Source organism: Habropoda laboriosa, unplaced genomic scaffold (genome assembly GCF_001263275.1).
Source record: "Habropoda laboriosa isolate 0110345459 unplaced genomic scaffold, ASM126327v1 scaffold224, whole genome shotgun sequence".
In the NCBI taxonomy this organism is placed as follows: domain Eukaryota; kingdom Metazoa; phylum Arthropoda; class Insecta; order Hymenoptera; family Apidae; genus Habropoda; species Habropoda laboriosa.
Genome location: NW_017100341.1, coordinates 402,809 through 422,005, shown reverse-complemented (window position 1 = coordinate 422,005; position 19,197 = coordinate 402,809). Strand labels below are relative to the sequence as shown.

Here is a 19,197-nt window from a genome sequence, read left to right as displayed (position 1 = left end):
TAAACATATAAAAGAAATTGCTAGCTTATCGAAAAGATTGACGAAAGTTTGTATCGCCCCTCTTATGCAAATACTATGAATATGCAATTCGATAAATTATGGAAATTCACAATTGAATGTAAAATCAGATAATTCTGGAGATGAGAATTTTTGAAATTTTTATTCCAGGCATCAATCTTTACTTCAGACTGAAATTTAACAAGAAAATGACTTGTGGAACTTCTTTTCTCAAGAAATGGAAATATTGTTACATTCGTAGTTTTGGCATAAAGGGAACGATATACCTGCGAAGGAATTCGCTAAAATTGAAAAATAATCTTCAGCTAATCACAGATCAAATGAACCTAATTATTGTGTCACTTAAGAAGCATATTATGTCAATTCTTCGTTCAGAATTTGGAACAGCTCCTAAATGGACTGTAAACGACTAAGAAGAGGCCAACTCGTTACGATAAATGTGCAAAGTCGTTTTCGTCGGCACCGTGCAAGTGCGTCAGAGAAGCGTGTATCTTCTTAACGTTTCGGCGTCGTTCATAGAGGAGGCGAGTGTGCATTTTGCACAGGTAGCATAAGCATACTCTTAGGAGAACTAGGGACAGAAAATTCCCAGTCATTAACGTGCCGGCGACGAGTGGGCGTCGACGAACCAACGACTCGAACTGCTGTTACTTCCTGCGACTCTTTAAGAGCATCACGACCCTGCTATCTCTTCGATCCCGACAGTAAGTTTTCTCCCTCGTGCAAACATTTCAAACTCGCGGATAATCCCATGAGTAAACCACCGAAAGTCAATCTGCGCCGGTTCGGACCGTTTGCATACCTAATTGCAGATTTTCCACCGCAGCTTTGCGCTCGTCTCTGTCTTTCTACCCATTTCCGTCCTAAAATTCGTAAGATTGAACAACAAACAAAGATGAAAGAAACAAACGATTGTTTTTGTAAAATTCATATTTACTCGTGAAATTAGAGGAAATTTTTGCAAATTTTCGAATATAATTACGCACGTGAACTTGTATCGCGAGGATCGGTAAAAGCACTTAGGCGTTAAATCTGCAAAGGGTTCACTTGAACCTTCGATTACAGTGGTACCTGACTTTTCGGTATTTAAAAGTTAAATCCACGAGAGATATATATCTTAAGTAATGGACGCAATTAGCAATGGAAAATCCAACCTGTACCTTGGAGACACATTATAGAAATGACCTCTTGATCTCTTGTATTAGTGACATATTTGAAGATTCGAGCGAGGAAGTATGTATGTAAAATTTGTAATCTCCTATGAAACTTCATTCAAATAGGTACCAAAATATAGATGTTCAAAGGTATGGAATTTTGAGTTGATCCATTAACGCGTAATTAACAGTGGAAAAACCATATGAATCACCTAACTGGCATTTTCTGTATACACTATCGTCCATAAGTATTAAAAGACTTATTAAATGGGAATGAAACCTAAGCAGCCATTGCAAAATTATTAAGATCCTGAAAAAAATGATTCAGTGCGGAATTTTGCAGTACGAGTAAATACGAAAAACTTTCTGAATACCTATTTTTATTCAAAGTCACAAAAATAAGATCCTAATAGTGTGCCGTTGTTTATGCCACACCGAACATTGTCACAAAATTGAATTGGAAAATGAATTTGTTGCAGGTCATTGAGTCGCTTTCATATAATATAAAGAAAACTAAAACCATCAATTAAAAAACAATTTTCAACATCGTCACTAAGCAAAAAAAAATTGCAAATTTGAAAAATCTGTTCAAGCCATCGTATTGTGCGTAAAAAATAATGAAACTTTGCCCTCTTCCATTTTTCTCCCAAATCTACTACTTACACGAGAGAAACGCTGGAAATTAATAGCGCGAACACCCTGTATACAGGGTGTCGTCGCCAGAAAAAGAACACCTAAATATCTCCGTTAGGAATAAAGATAGGAGAAAATGTCAAAGAGAAAAGTTGCACAGTTTATAATGACAAATACGATGATATAAACAGATCTTCTGATTGACGTTATTTTCAAGGTTTCTTAAAGGTCATCGATGGTTTTTTAAATAACACCATATATTTTTGACTTCATAGCGTAGCAACTGATATCAAGTCGAGTTCCACGATATAAAATACTAACTTTAGCTACGAAATGTAATTTAAACCATGTAACACTTTCTACTCGAACATAACGGGTGTCCTAATACTTATGAACCGTGAGAATCGTCAACAAACTTTCAACAATTATTCCAGTGATTAATTCAAAGTTGAAGAAGAAGGAGAAAAAAACTGTTCTCAGGATCGACGCCATGCTCCATGTCGTTGAATCCACTAAAAGTGGCGCCCTTGTAAGTGGAGGGATTACTCCGTCGCGACGGCTGCTGGAAGACCCGTGCGCCAATGATTCGAGCGCGTCTGGTCCTTTTAAAAAGCCTCTCGAGATTATCAAGCAACCAGATAATGCCGTAATAGCCGCGATAGAACAACGCGTGCAAAGCGGTAGCACGCGCCCCGTTTTCCTTTCATCTCGCTGATTAGTTTGAATACATACATCGAAAGTCACATGTGCTCGGTTCAACTTGGCGAAATGAACGAATTAAAAATATACCATCCCGCTACGATTCACATTTACAAAGCTACAAAGAAACATTTCACATTTTTCACTGAAAAAAAAAAAAGAAAGAAATTACCTATTTGAAAATTCGTCAAACTTCGCCGAGTTTTTCTCCCTTAAGTCTCACGACTGCCGTGAACTCGTAAACCCGTGAGGACACTCGGGACAGATCGGTAACAGGCGTATCACAGCGAAACGTGAAATTAATTATCTCCGCTTTAAAAGAGCGGTGTGTCCCTTGTTACAAGGGGGGAGGGAAGAAGAGAAGGATAGCTGGAAGAAGAGAAAACGAGCAGAGACCCCAGGATTGCACTTCTGGAATGCACGTTTTCTCTGTGCCTATTCACATCGGCCTCTGACGCAAGGACACCAACAGCAAGAACACCGGGGGGGGTTAGAAGAAGAGGACGAGTGGACGTCGGATCGTCGGGGAACAAAACGAATCGAAGCACGGTAAAAGGGAACGGGAAGAAGGAACGAGTCGATCGTGACACGGAATACTGATCGGTGCAACAGAAGCCTGAAACGGAGTGCACGTGGTTGGCACGTGGTGGCACTTCTTCTCACAAGGGAAGATTCTGTGGAGAGACCGGAAGGCACGGATATGCAGACGGACAAACACCTTCGTAACTGTTGTAAAACCAGGACCGCCCACGAGTCACCCCGTGTACACTCCTTCTTTCCTTCGTCTCTGTTTTATTCACCTAACTAACGAGGGATGTTCGGTGAGCGCCGAGAAATCGGAGAAATTTGGAAACTTCGCTGAGATGTTGTCCAATTGACGCTGATAACGAAACCGTTTTTTGCTTAGGCAATGAAACTGTCTTAAGGGTGAAAATACCCTGTAAAGAAATTGCGAGTTTTCATATTTTATCGCGAATATTTGCGAAACCGTACGAGATATGGGAAAAATGTTATACTCAAAGTTGGATGGATTTTGATGTGCTACATTGTGGTGGTAAAGGATTTTCTAAACATTAGTTTTTTCGAAAGATTAAGAGTGATGGAGGTAAATTTTGAAAAAGTTTAGGTAAGTGAAATTTAGGTTTTTACCGTTCTTAATTTTTGTGTTTGGGATTTTAATGGTTCGAAAGAGATCTCAGCGAAGCGATGGAGAAAGTGGAAACCAAACTTCAGAGATATTGTTCTATTTTTGTTCCTAATTCTATTATTTGTTGATTCTGTTTAAAGGTTTGTAATATTTCTTGACTTATTTATAAGAGGGTGTTTTACCCCGGCTTTAGGTGTTCCACCTAAGATTTAAATAAATAATTATTTTCTGCTATTTGTTAGTACGTTTTGTTCATAATTAAGGAATACTTGTAAAGATAAATGGCAAATTAACATGATTTAACAGATAAAATAAAGAATTACTAAAACATCTTTTTATCGATTTTTCTTTAAAAGTGAAGAATATTGAGACTCGCTATAAAAATAACAAATTACAATCTCACTACTAGAAAATCAAATTAACCGCGTTTTACACAACAAAAAGGTAAGCAAACACACTAAAAGATTCAGAGATCACAAAACTTCAGTTAGGCAATTCCTATCGCGAAAGGAACTAACTCGTTCTTCCCAGAGGAATCTCCAACATGTAACATTATCCAAATCTATCGCGACATTTAACCAACGTTACCATTAATTTTGCATACATTTGTATCTCATAACACATTTCGTGAAACGTAAGCGCACGTTCCAGATCACCGGATATTACGAAATAGGCTAAAGAATCTTGTCACGTTCGTGTCACGTTGGCGTTTCCCTCCCCTTTGATTTCCGCGTTCCCGACGAAACGAAGCCATCTGGTTGACATCAGCGTGTTATCTAGCGCGAGAAACAGCGCGAAATTCTCGGTAATCTTATCCTAGATAACTACGCCCGCGTATCTATCTGAAAAAGGAGTGACCGGTAGCTCGATCGTTTCCGGCGAAGAACCAGCAGGAAGTCGTGATTCGTCCTACATCCGTCCGGTCTATACGACTTTTCCCCGCAAAATCTACCTTGGTAAAATGATTCGTAGATCGGTGGTATCGATAAACGGGGACACGTCGTCACGACCTTACTTTTACGACCTTTCTTGACCACCTTCCGTGAAACTAATCGCCCTGTCGTCGCTTGAACGCGTCCCTCGTTAAAGGCGTCTACTTGCCTGACCTAACTGACGTGCAGCCTATGTAATATGAAAACCTCGTGTAGGTACGAAGAATTTTGACTCATCGTTCGTGAACGATAATCGAAATTGGAAAAATGTTGGAAAACTTTCAGATTGAACGCTGATACTTTGCATAAACGTAGAAGAACTGTTTAAGTTTCTATAGATCCGTTGAGTTTGTTGGATTTTTAACAGCAAAGCAGCAATCAAATTCTCCTTTTTTTGCGGTGCAAAAGGACGTCATTGTAAAGACAGAGAATTTGGACGGTGAACTGCCTAATAATTTTAACATTACTGCGTGATTTTCTCTATTGCGTAAAATTTCTCTACTTGCGACGTAATGGGTTCTCCGCCCTTTAATTTGCTAGCATCACTGCTTTGCAAATTAATATAAATAAATTTACCGATCTACCAATCGTCCATCCTTTATCATTTACACCTTTATCGAGATCTATATCAGCTTCATTAAGACACCCCACCAACTGTTGCAGTTCCAGCAAGAACTACACGCCATATTTGCGTAGCGCGAAGTTCTTGCCGTTGAGTTTGATGAAATTAACCCTTGTGTCGGCAACCGGGAACCCATTTCTACATTTCCTTTAACAATTTTTGGTGTTCTTGTGAAAGTATCGTGAAACCACTCAGGATCCCCACTTTTTAGCATTCGAAGAAACTTATGCAAATATTAAGACACTTTGAAAATATTCAAATTTGGTGACTTTTCATTGGAAAATGAGGCAAGAGGAAGGCCAGATAGGGCCTGGGATGATAACATTCTGAGAAAAATGATTAGAGACAATTCACGATAAAGAATATGAAATTTTACCACATTCTCCTCTGTTAACTAGATTTTCGGACTCCTGCACAATTTTCTTCTAACAAATAAATTATTCCGAAACGAAGACGCTGTAATGATGGCGTTCGAAGAAGTTTTTCATTCAAAGACTAATGATTTTTCTATATCTGGAATAACGGATCTAGTCAATCATCGAGAAAAGTGTACAGAGTCGTGTGGAAATTATTTCCGATTAAACACGTTAACTTTTGAAGAAACGCAAATTTAAAGTTTCGCTTGAAAAGACGACGTCTCGTATGCACCAACATGCTACATTGGAAACGAATGAGAAACGTTTGTTGGAACGTGAAAACAATCGAGGGACAGGTTGCATTTTTTTCCAGGTGGAGTCGCTAAGGGTTTCGACAGCGACAGAGGGTGTGGTCGCATGGCGCCTGACGAACCATTCCACCCTGGATGGAATTCAAGGTAAGAAATTTCAACAATGTACGTCGAGAGACGAGGCAAACCTATTGCAGTGATGTTTTCAATTTCAAGTTACAATAAACAATATGATGCGCAAGTCAAGGAGTTTTCAACCTTTTCATTTACCGTCTCCACGAATTCAACTCGCAGATTCTACATTCTTAAAAATACTGCTAAAGAAAAATTATAGAATGCTCACTCACCGGCCCACCTTCGTAATTATCATTTCCGTAGTTTCTGCGTGGAATTGCTGCCAGAGTTCCCGATTTTGCAATTCAATCCGCACTGCCGAAGGCAGAGGAGGTCCTCCGCCTAAACTCGGTATTATCCACGTATTTGGATTCGATATGTCTTCTGAAAGGTTCAAATATCGACTCTGTTAATTTACAAATTAAAAATTAGACATGGAAACTCATCAGATATAAAATTATCGATCAACTCGAACGGATTAAAGAATCGGTAGGTATGTCTTCTGAAAGATTCAAATATCGACAGAGTTAATTTGCAAATTAAGAATTAGATATGGTAACTTCCCTCAAAATTCTAAAATTATCAATGCAACTCGAATCGATTAAAAATTCGGTGTATACGTCTTCTGGAAGATTGAAATTACGGCACTGTTAATTTGCAAATTAAAAATTAAGCATGAAAATTCCGCATAAAATTCTAAAACTTATTACAACTCGAATCGATTAAAACTACGAATCAGCCACACCGAAAGAGTCTATTAGCTCTCCTAACCAGAGTTCCCACGAATCTACGGAACCATGACTCTCACGGAGCAACAAATAACCGGAGCAACGTTATTACTAACGGACCAAAAAGTAGAATCGTATTTTCGCAACGAGGAATAAAACGAGACGGACCGTTTGCAGAAAAAGGGAGGAAGGGAAAAAACGAAGGAATAGGAAGAAAACAGTAGGTAGAGTCTTTAGCAAGAATCGTTATAGCGCTCGTTCTATCCACCTAGACAGTGAAACGGAACAAGCGAAAGAGGGACAAGAAATTGCGCGGATGAGGTAACTCGAATACCGAGAAGAACACCTTTTGCAAGTGGATCTATAGAGGCGGCATCGCTTGGTCGCATGAGCGACTCTCTCTCTGCACTTGTTGTCTCGCGGTTCCTGCGGTAGAGGCATTAGGCTCCGACCAGGATAATTGCGGCCATCGGTTCATCTTCTTTCTCTTCCTGTCGAGAGGACACCGGTACACAGAACCATTCTATGGAGCAGATAACGATTGTCCGCTCGACCGAAAGTCGGCGCCTTTCATCTTTAGCCCGAGAGAAGAAGCTCGCGGTCGGATCTATGTCGCCTCCGCGACAACTTGTCGCGTATTATACGCACCCTCGTGTCCAACCTTCCCTTCTCGTTCCTTCCCCGACACGTGAGAAGCGAAGGGAGGCAAGAAGAAATTCGCGATCTGCGTGAAGGTGAACACCGACCGAGGATCGACGATCGAGAAGTTCAAGCGGTTCGCGGCTGCATTCCGCGCAACTTTAATTGGATGAATTGGTGAGATTGGCATGAGAGGTCGGTGTCGAGATCCGCCAAGTGTAAGAGAAAGAATTTTCTTTTTATTCACAGCGTAGTTCCTTCTTTCCTGTTCGATTTTTGGATATTACGATTGACTTTTTTGGGCGCGTAACGAGAAATTTGTGTTTCTGATGTGGTAACGTTTAAGCGGAATTTTGCATTAAGACACTTTTTTGGAAAGATTTCACTTGGAATTTCACTTCTTCGTTGAACTAAGAGAAATAGTAAAATACAATGGATACGCTATCGCTAAATAAGTTTAATCGTGTAATGTAATGCGATGTAATTCGATTGATTTCATTCAAGTCGATGAAATTTTAATTTCGTTTATCAAATTCGAAGTTTCGTCGAAGACCTCGTCTAATTTATTTTTTTTTACAGTTATTTTCAGTTTTATCGCATTTTTACGGATACGATTAAACTTTCGAGAGATAACGCATACCTATACAACGTTTATGCAGTAAAATTAAGGACTCGTGTGTCATTCATATGCACTTAGATAAGGTTTTCCTTCGGTTAAATTACTGACTGAAATTATTCTACAATCTATAACACAGCACTGAATCTTAACATCACTATTTCAATTACCATCGTAAGATTAGAACAATCGAACAATGCATTTGGTTCACTCTAACAATAAAATCAAGCGGTAACAATTTCAAAAAAATGCAACTTTCGAAAAATGTCAGCGATCTTAAAAACACGCGCGGCAATTCGAAACACTTGGATCAACCACTCTTCATTTAAAAACTGCAAAACGCAGAAAATTTGCTGTACCAACCTGGTCTGTGTCTTCGAAGAACGATTTGTTGCTGTCGGTAGAGCATTTGTTGATGCAGTTGCTGCTGCAATTCCATCGGAATCGCCATGATCGAGTTCATCTTGAGAATCGAAGAAACCAGTCGATCGTATCGATTAGAGTAACACTGGATCGTGCGATCACACCGAAACACGCACGAGAATTCGTTGAAAAATCGTCTCGTCCGACGTTTCCCGCGTTACAGCCTGGTGACGACTGAGGATGCGTTTCGCAATTGCAAAGACGGCTCCGTTGCAACGATCCATCGCTGCACTCGCCAGGCTCCCGCTGCGATTGGTCGACGCTCTATCCCTACCACTGGTGCGCCGCGCCCACGCTGATCCGATTGGTCGCTGCAATTCCAACTTGCCTGAGGTTGCTGCTGAACATATATCGGAAGACGCGACGATGCAATAGCATGCTAATGAAAATGATAAGAAAATCATGGAGGAAGCTAACAGACCGGAATGGACGCTAGATGCGATCGTACGAAATGAGATACACAGCGGAGAATTATTGCGCAAAATGATATTCGAACGGAAGATGAGATGTGCAAGTAAAAAATGATAGAATTTTTAAGAATTTTGTTTATCTCTTCTTCTTTAAACTTTTTATTTATTCATTTATTTGACGTCTTTATTGTGTGTACAGAAGAAAGGAGAGCGTGGAGTAAAATGATGCAGTTATGGATAGCTGTTTTAATTTAGTATATTTGTGTAAGAAAAAGACAGAAAATGTAAATAGAAAAATATAAAAGAATTACAAGTGAATGGGAATTGAGAAAAAGAAATAAAAAAATATAAAAGAATTACAAGTGAATGGGAATTGAGAAAAAGAAATAAATACACGTGTTAATTTTCTTATGTTAAATTTGTTCTTTATATTACATTAAGGATCCTTCGTATAGCGCGAATTGTTCTAACATAGAATTGTACGAAAAGCATTCTATCACTGCTCGATTAATTCTTTGTAAAATAGTAAATAATAAATTCTTATAATAATAAACCAATTTCAATACATCAAATTACAGCCAAAAATACCATCGACAGAAGTAAAAATGCTTAATAACCAACATAAATACTCTCCTATCTTCTAAAATTAATAAAAATAGATCAAAGATGATCAGCGCCGCATTTACCATAAGGCTTAAGCAATAAAAAGAACTGAAAATATAAATATAAAAAACAGCTTAGTTATAAGTGCGAAATAAAATACTTATTTCTAAATATTAAATTCATAATATAAAAACAGCAGGTCGCTGAAAACGGAAACGCCAAATTCATTTAAAAGACTTGTTCCATTGAAACCTCGCAATGATGTCGCGCCTAGAGCCTCCAAAAGTGTAAAATTGTCCCCGAAGTGTAATAATAAACGATACAAAATTAACGAAAAAGAAAATTCTACGCAGACTCGCGCCGAGTCTCTTCGTTCCCGCGGGCACACGAAGTAAAATCGCGTGACACGCACGAACCCGCGTCAACTCGCTCAGATTCACGCGGTCGGTCGGCGTATTTGAGGCGTGCGCGTTCACTGTCTCGGCACACGATCGCATTAAGAAACGATCCGCCGAGTCGTTAGGTATAAGAGAACGGAGGAATCGTCACCATAAATTACGGAATCCGGGCGTGCAGACGGCCGTTAATAGTTTGTTCTCGAGTCTCGGCGACGAGACGAGGCGAGAAGATAAAATCAAGAATCCGTCCGCGGTGCGTCGGCGGTCAAAGAGGAACGGAACGAAGCGCCGCGCGATACAAATCTACGCTTTTCTCGCTCCCCTATTGCCCTTTTTCTTGTCCACCATCGTTCCCTGTCGTCGCTTCGCCTCTTTTTTTTCCTTTCTTCTTCTTCGTCTTTTTTCTCATCCAACGGAGAAAACGTTTCTCTTGCCGCCTACAACGCCGGTCATCGCACCATTGTAGTGGGTTCCGGATTGTGGATTAACTGTAAGCGATACCCACAACAAAAGCGCGCGCGCTTTTACCTGACAACTTCGGCTACCTGTATTTCTGCTGCTTTACAGCGGCATTGTAATGCCTCTCGATCGTGTCATCGTAACCATTCCGAGCATTCACCACCTTGAATTCCAGCTGAGAACGCTTGTTATCGATACGCGTGTATCGATGAGAATATTCCATGGATCTGTTCGTTTATCTGGTAGAGGCGATCCGTCTCTGACACCGGTAGGGGAGAGTCGGGGAAACACGAACGTGGGGTAATTGCGAATTCGCGTATATATGGTGTTATAAAAGCACGAACGATTCCTCCGTTTACCACATGATCGTTCGTACCGAATGGAATGCTAGGTCACCAATGAAAAACAGTTGACACGCACACTGATCGAGGTAGAAACTATCGAAGATTTTTGCTCTTCGTCTAATTTTTTGGAGAAAGTAAGGTAAGTGTAGCTTTTGCGTGTATAATTATCTCAATGCTAATGGATTATGCGTTACGATTGCTGCGAATGGGAAAAGTGCAGCGATGGACAGAGCACTTCTAGAGGCTATTTATGCGACTTTTGTAAAAAATAAGTAGCGTTCGTGATTACCCCACGACAGTTAGGTCTGTCACGAACAGCAACGATTTGGTTTTCCTATTAAAAATTGGTTTTATTTTTAAATTTTGTTAAAATTCGTTGTAAAAATAAATAAACAGATAATACGTGTTTTTGTATAAACGATGAAAAAGTTATTACCTTTGTAATATTTTGTTTTATTCAATTTTTTCCTTAGGCGTTCGTAACTCCCCTACTCTCCCCTACTCTGAGAAACACGGTTTCGACGTAATACGGTGCAAAAATTACTACAACCCTCCTATAACACGGTATTTTTATAAAAAATTGCGACAACCCTTCTATAATACGATATTTTTATAATAGAGTTTCCGTAGGGTAAAGTTGCCTAATATGAGACCCATTTCTTAAAGAAGTCATAACTGTCGACTAAGTACACTTTTATTAAAATTCGATACATGTTTTAAAAGTACGATATGTATTCTTTTGTAAGGTACTGGAATGTACAGTAAAGAAAATTCGGTTCCTTCGTAATAAAATAAAAACGAAAATTATGCAAATAATGGGTTCCTAATATGAGAAAACTATTTTTTCTGTCTTTTTTCACACATTGGGCATATTAAATCATGCTTCTTCAGCACCGCAGACTTCGTGGGCTCACCGGTAACACTTTGTACGCTAAAACAAAATTGGGTACCTAATATAAGACTCTTCTTATAATAGGAACTTCCGAGTAGCTTCGAGATTAAGTCTTCGTTATTTAACGATACGCAACTAGTAAGCCTTAAACTCCATTGCATGCACTATACAACCGTATTTATGAAAATGATTATAAACTCACTATTTTCGAGGTATTTGTAATTTAATCGAACCACTTGAAAAGCTTTCTGCAACGTATTGCACAAATATGCTTGTTGAAGACGCTTGATTGATCTGAATCAAATTTGATATTTAATTCGATAATTAACGCGGTTAATTACGAAACAAAACAGCATCGACATTCAAGAGTTCTGTAACGGAGATATGCCGGAGTCTCATATTAGGCTACTTTACCCTATAGCAGGACATAATAAACTTGACCAACTCTCGTATAACACGAATTTTTCCATCGCCCTGTTTCGGTTGAAATTAACAGGGTATTCCCCTTGTATAGGATAATAACGGCGTTCTCTCTCCTTCTTCTTTATCAGCGATTCAAAATTCAGCTAGATTTGAAGATTTATTTCGCTCTTCGAGGCGTTTTCTTCACCGCCGCTCTAATTTCGCGACGTGGAAACAACGACAAACGTAGAAACTAAAGACACCGATTCCCACAGACTAATGTGGAATATTCGCTTTCATCATGCGAAAATTTCGTACTTCAGTGTGAACAAACGAACGCGAATATTTCGCGTTGATCTCGGGGATTCCCTAAACCTGCCGAATCGCAAAGACGTCGCATCTCTCGTCTGCACCTTGATCTGGAACTTATTGTTTCGTCCAGTCGTAATTTGCAAATGATGCGTGTGAATTTACAATTATGTATTGGATCTGCGAATTAGAAGATTCTTTCTCCATTTTTTTTTTTTATTTATTTTTTATTGCAATGTGTTCAGAATGAACTATAAGTAGGTAAATGTTGCGGCGATAATTGGATTACAACGGAACGTTCTGTTTCCTTTAAATTAACTACGTAATATTGCTTAATAATGCAGATTTCAAATTCGCGGGCTTGGAACGTTTTAACTTTCTCACTTCGTTGATGATCAATTTGTTAGGATCTATTGAAATTCTTCGACGATATTTTTCATAACAATTGTTCAATTTCTTCTTCGACCATGAATATTCCAAGGTGATTTTTTTGTACTATTTAGTTGCAGGGTAAGCAAGAGGAAGGAATAGAATTGAAATTCGAGTAAGGATTAGTACGCGAGATAATTATAAATTTAGCATAGTTCGAAGATGGTAAAACGAACGAAGAAGATACTCAGATAAGATTTTCTAATTAGAAGATTCGTGTAAAGATTTATTACTAGAAAAGTGACGAGTGATTTGATAAACAAGCTGAACGGTAGTTCGATCCCAGGAAAATATTCAAGAGGGTGGCCGAAACGTTGCTTCTGCACGGTATATTTAAAATACGAAAATGCTTCCTAATAAAGAAGGTAAAAAAAAAGAAAAAAAAACACTTCGGTAAAGAGACCCAGCTGTTTTTCGAAAAGGGACAAAATCTCACCACGATGGCATCCATAGTTTACTCAGCAACGAAATGTTTTCTTGCAAACCGACAGATGCCCGAGTGTTTCTTTCCTTTCCTTTTGTATCACGGAGATAAACGCGAAATTTATTTAACTTCGTCCCGCTCCGAAAACAGTGCATTTTCCTCGAAAGTATTACACGTTTAGAAAAAGATATACAAATAGACAAATTGACCAACATTATTTGCAATTTACGTGTCAATTTTCTAACAAACGTTAAAACGCGAAAATATCCAACAATTTTTGTTTACCAAAAAAAAAAAAAAAAAAAGCAAAAAGATCATTTCTTAAATTGTACATAATCACGCGTAACATAAAAAGGGTCAAAGAAAAGTTGAAGATATTTAAAATTAAGGACTTTCTTTGTAATTTAATTACAACTAAATTTAAGCATTCAATGTCCCGTAAAATTAATTCGGCGTTAACTGGACGCGCTGCAACTGAAGAATTAGGTAAACGATAATATTACTATCGTAGTGAGAAACGCTATAATCCCTTTTGAAATAATAAAGGCTCACGCCTGAGCTCAGTTTCAAGTTTCGTCAGTGGGGGGTCCGGTGGAATTTTACGTCCTTTTCGCATTCGACCATTTTACCCTAGACGATTAGACAAACTGTTAAAACTATTCTTCCTTTACGTTCTAATCCTAAGTACCTAATTAGGTGTCAAGCGTTATTACCCTAACGAAGAAGAGTTACAACGAGTGTACAGGCCGAAAAGAGGGAAGAAACCCGACTGAAATCGAAATATAATTATATTTAACTTGATCGATAATTCATATCTCTCGTTTATACCTTTCCCCGTTTGTTTCTCTCCTTTTTCGTCATATTTTCTTTGTAAATATCGGCATCTTGTCGTTAATCCAAATTAATGTCACGTTTATTGTCATTTTTACTCGAAAAGCGATGAAGATTTTTACGCGAAGCTACGGAAATGTATGTAATCTGGACAGAGTTTAAATGCCAGAGGCTTTCAACGAAGGAAAGAGGTATGGTTAAGGGGAAAAGTGGGTAAGGAGAAGCCGACAAATAGGTTTTACGGCTCACTTCCTGTCCGTCGCGCGCGACAGTTATGCGCCCCATAATAAGACGGTGGTTACTTTCCGAGACAGCTTGAATTACGAGCGAAGGAATAAAATCATAATTTACGTTCCACCGATGCCACGATACGTGTTCTTCTTCTTCCTTTTCTTTTCTTTTGTATTTTCTTCGTAATTCATTTGCGATATCAAACGAAAATCGGGAAGTTTCTTGAAAAGATGTTTGTACGATGTTGAATTAAACAGAAATTGAAAGTAAAAGTTCTTCATATTGTTTCAAAAACCGAAATCAACATCGTAATTGTTTCGAATTCCTGGTATGCAATTGCTTTTTGTATGAATTTTTAAAAATTCAATTTGAAATTCAATTAGAATTCAAGTTGAATTCTATCAAGTATTTTGAATTTTCAAATTCCGTCCAGTGCAATTTTCAATTTTCAAATTCGTTGAATTTAATTTTCAAATTCAATCGATTCAATTTTCAATTTCTGAATTCGTTCAATTCAATTTTTAAATTCATTCAATTCAATTTCAAATTTTCAAATTCACTTAATACAATTTTCTATTTTCATTACGTAATCGTAATTTTTCATGATAATGAGTAAAAAATAAGAAAGAATCGTACAAAATCGTAAAGTGCGTACGAAATTTTATATCGAAATTTGTAACGCATAAACAACGCAACTCTGCTTAGATATTCTGTGAACAAAGACGCGTAAACAACCGTGCACTGAAAAAAAAAAGAAATCGAACATATACCACTTTTCTGCGTCGAAGTCATTGAGATTATTTTCTTAAATGACAGAAAATTTGGAGAACTTCTTAACATCGTGCTGAAGTATTTTCCGTGTAAGTGTTCCTAACTGCAGAAGCCTTTCGAAGAATGGATAAACAGACTGAAGGATAAAATAGACTTTCTATCTCGTGGCGTTAAAGGACGAAAACGAGAAGCTTCATTTACGAGTGGCCACTTTACCGCAAATGTTTGTTCGTTCGAACGGAAGTCCTGTTCGATCGTTTTACATGTTACATGTCTCTATTTATTTATTACAAGATATTTTTCTCAGATCAATCATTGATATCATATGAGCCACCCAGAAGCTGAAATAATTAATTCCACTTTATGAAATTCTTCCAATTTTAATATCAAAGCACATGCTTAATGCTTAATTTTTCATAAATAAAGCAAATTTCATGAATTTAATTTGATAGAGTTAATAATTTAATGGAATTTTATAATTTAGAACAATATTTCCAACGAACCTTTAAATTTAATTTATAAAACGCAAGCTCCTTCTCATTCCACAATTTTTTCCATTTTTCTTTTTGTTTTAATAAGACCATTATGTCATCGCTATAGAATTTCCTTGGATTTTCATAAAAGTATTTTTCGCTTTCGACACGAACTTATGGGATAACCTAATACAACATATTTCAACGTGAAAAAAACCATTAAGAAAACAAGAAGCTTTGTAGTAACGTAATCTAATTGTATCTTCGAGAATGGAATAAAGACACAGGACGTTAAAACCTGCAACATGTGTTTCACAAGTAGGTGTATCTTCGAATCACCAAATAGTTAAATCGCTACACATCAAATAAACTATCAGATAAGATCTGTGACTGCCAGTAGAAACGGTTAGAAGGTATTTTGTTATTTCAGGACAGTTGAGAATAAACATGTTCGAGACACGAAATTTCAGTTCCCGCAGATACAACGAGATAACACGTCATACTGTGGATGTTCCGTATAAGTGTGACGGAACATCTGTACACTTCTTTGCTTGCAACCCATAGTTTTATCACGCATGTTTTTGTCCACCAAAAACCAATCATCGATGCTCTACCGTAAATATTCAGTAGATATTTTAATTTGAAAAAAATTTTAATACTGCGTCTTTTTTATTTTATTTGCACTTCGTATAATAAAGAAAGATGAAAAAAGAATTTAATGCCATTTAACCCTTTCGTTGCAGCAGATTGTAGTGCGTAACACGCGTGGCAAATGGGTAGATACTCAACCACAGTCGCGAAGTTTTTTCTTTTCGACGATTATTAACTGTAATTAATTATAAATTAAAGTGGAAATGCACCAAAAGAATAAGATTAAGAATTAAATTATAGTGAAAATACACCAAAAGGATAAAATTAAGAATTAAATTAAAGTGGAGATGCACCCAAAGTCACGAACAAATTTTCAGTGAACGCAACAGCAATGAAAAAATTAAGCATGATAAACGTTCGATAAATTGAAATTTTTATAATTTTATTGCAATTTTTGTACGTAACTGAATGAAGGATTAGAAAAAACTTCCCATAACCGATGCGTCATCGTGAACACAAAAGAAAGTTCATTTGTTGACGATCACGTGGAGGACATAAAGTCGCAATTTCCGGATAGATTTTTGAACGCTCAAACAGCACTTCGCACGTCACGTATGTTCAGTTGACGCTTCGTGCATTCCTTTCACGTAAGCTGATTGTGTGATTTCATCGATGTCGCTGCAATAACTCTTCAAATAAATAAGAAAAAAAAAACAGGAAATGTTTTTCAAATTTCGAATTTTCTGATATGATGTAATTAAGTATTTATGGAAAAATACTCGACATATTGAACGGTAAAAAGATAAAAATCGGTCTTACTAATAATAACTTAAAGACAAAGGAAATATTTCGTGGAATGCTTAATAGAAATCTTACACGTTCTTTTTCATAGTTTATTTGTACGTATATATTCTTTTTTCATTTGATCGTAAAAAAGTCGAGTAATCTTGCAATATTATTTTGCAACGTGACAATCTATCTTGCAATTGACTGATGAAATATACGTGAGTGCATACAACTCGAATATTGTTCCTGTTAACTCTTTTAGTGAGGTGTAGAAATTAGTGTTCTTCTTTTTTTACAAAAAGTAAATGTTTTTATAAAAGTATTTCAAACGTTGTATTTATGAACATTTTAAATGTACGAGTGATTGGGATTAATCGGCTTTTCTATAATGCATAGAACAATTTTACAAAGCACACTGATACAGTACGTTGAACATAGTCCTTTACAATCATGAACATTGAACGTTAGTATGAATAGCTTATAATACTACATAATAGTAATTGCAAAAATAGAAATGATATCGCATAACATCGTCTTCTTTTAATGGCTTGACAAGGAAATGCTCTCCTTCATCACTTACGTTAGCAATCCTGAGAATCGGCTGCTTTTCAGAACATCACAATATATCTTTTAATTATTATTTACAAAATACGGTTTATAAATACAGATTTCGTTGTCCATTATATTGATTGTTACACCTTTGATCGAAAATAATCGTTCTGACTTTTAAATCAATTTCATACAATGCCCAATATTGAAATAGAGGTAGTGATTGCTTTCAATTAATAAGTATCCCGTGTAGCATAAACACAAGAACTTACGAACCCATGACTATATTTCTACCCATAAATACTAAATCTTCAATAATCTGTCTACACGTCGACAAAGCAAACTTGAAGGTTCTAATGCGCATGCCTATGCAAATGAGCGAAAAATAGACGGGCGCGCCATTCTCACTACTCTAAAGTCGTAGATAGTCGCCACTTGAGGGGAAGTTGGTGTAGGTAAATGGCTTATTCCAATGATCTTCAATCAGCTGTCGATAATATAGCGCGCTGATAACAGAATAGGAACAGAATAGGAACAGAATATTTTAATAGTACCTATATAGGGCGCTTTAATAGTATATAGGGCGCTCATTTCCAAAAGACTCAAATACAATAAACTGTTCTTGTAAAGGAAACCTCGGAAAATGTAGAAATGTTTTTTAAGAGTTAAAAAACTGAAAAGTAAACATTTTATTGCTATTTCGAGAATGACAATAGTAGTTTTCGGCGCTTAGAAAAATTGCTTATAAAGCTAAAAAATTACAGATCGGCAAGCACTGTTTCCGCGCCGCGAAAATCGGTACGTGACTCATCTGTTACCGACTGCTCACACGATCATCGTCTATCGTTTATTCATTATCAGCGAATCGTCACAAATTCTCCTCCATCTCCCTCTTCCTGATCGTAACTACACTCTGGACCTTCAGCTTTGATTAGTAAATAGATTATTACGAAAAGTTAATATCTGTTTTAACAAAAATGGCTTTGGGTAGAACACATGAAGACCTCCACGAATGACTGTATGTAGCGCACTGGGATTTTATACTATAAGTAATTCAACTTTATTGATAAAAAAATTATCATCACCATTGATGTCTGTACTTGCTTATATCCATATATTAGACCTATTATGCACTGTTGACCAGTCGCCGGCGATCAGGTTGTCGGCAACCACTGGATTTGAGAGAATATGTGAGCTCGAACTTACGCACTTGGTCGCGGCGACCAATGAGTAGCAACATTCCAAAATATTTACATACATTAATAGATTGAAACAGAACACATTGTAATGAAAGAAATAATTACAACAATAGTTATTTTTTTAATGGGTACACACATATATACAATCAGTCGTTTAATTTTAAAAATCTCACATTGAAGTCACACTTTTATCTGTACAAATATTGTAAGAGTACCTTTTTATAAAAGCCCTTATTATAAACACTTAAAATAAATATAGAAACAAAATAAAAGATTGGCTAATTATTCTCGCCACAATTCCCTTCAGTGAATGCCTCCTTCCTCTTTGTTATTGGTTTTCTAACAAATCTACTACAGATGCTGATTGTCGAGGTCGTATTTCCAACGGTGGTGCCTCACCATATTATATTGGATATAAAGCTAGAACAAAAATTAACTTGTTGTACCATCTTTGTAATTTTTATTGGCAAAAACTAAAGTCATCCAATTTATATTAATTGCTGATAACACATATTTCTTCCGCATCGCAATAAATTTATGTTAATACAAATAAAGAAAAAAGAAGCAAAGAAAATAATTACGTTTCTCTGGTGTTTCCCATGAAATAAGATTTTCTGTGACTATACTCCTCTTTCTATCACTAGATTGTGCCCTGCTCCTTCTAACATGAGGAGTCATGGGTAATGCTGGTTTGCTTGTTTCAC

At 37.1% G+C, this 19,197-nt stretch overlaps 2 protein-coding genes across 2 annotated transcripts in view; both read right to left on the bottom strand.

Moving 5' to 3' along the window:
• Nucleotides 1-17,658, bottom strand: part of LOC108574480 (T-box transcription factor TBX6-like) — a 25,966-nt gene extending 8,308 nt beyond the window's left edge. The window contains 4 exon segments of the mRNA XM_017937082.1: nt 6,220-6,370; nt 8,333-8,393; nt 12,137-12,176; nt 17,567-17,658. Of these exon segments, the coding sequence (XP_017792571.1) occupies nt 6,220-6,370; nt 8,333-8,393; nt 12,137-12,176; nt 17,567-17,658 (344 nt within the window).
• Nucleotides 17,659-18,925: 1,267 nt separating this feature from the next.
• The window catches only part of LOC108574479 (disks large-associated protein 5-like), a 2,904-nt gene continuing 2,632 nt past the window's right edge, over nt 18,926-19,197 (bottom strand). The window contains exon 5 of the mRNA XM_017937081.1: nt 18,926-18,966. Coding sequence (XP_017792570.1) covers nt 18,926-18,966 — 41 coding nt within the window. The remainder of the gene's footprint in view (nt 18,967-19,197) is intronic.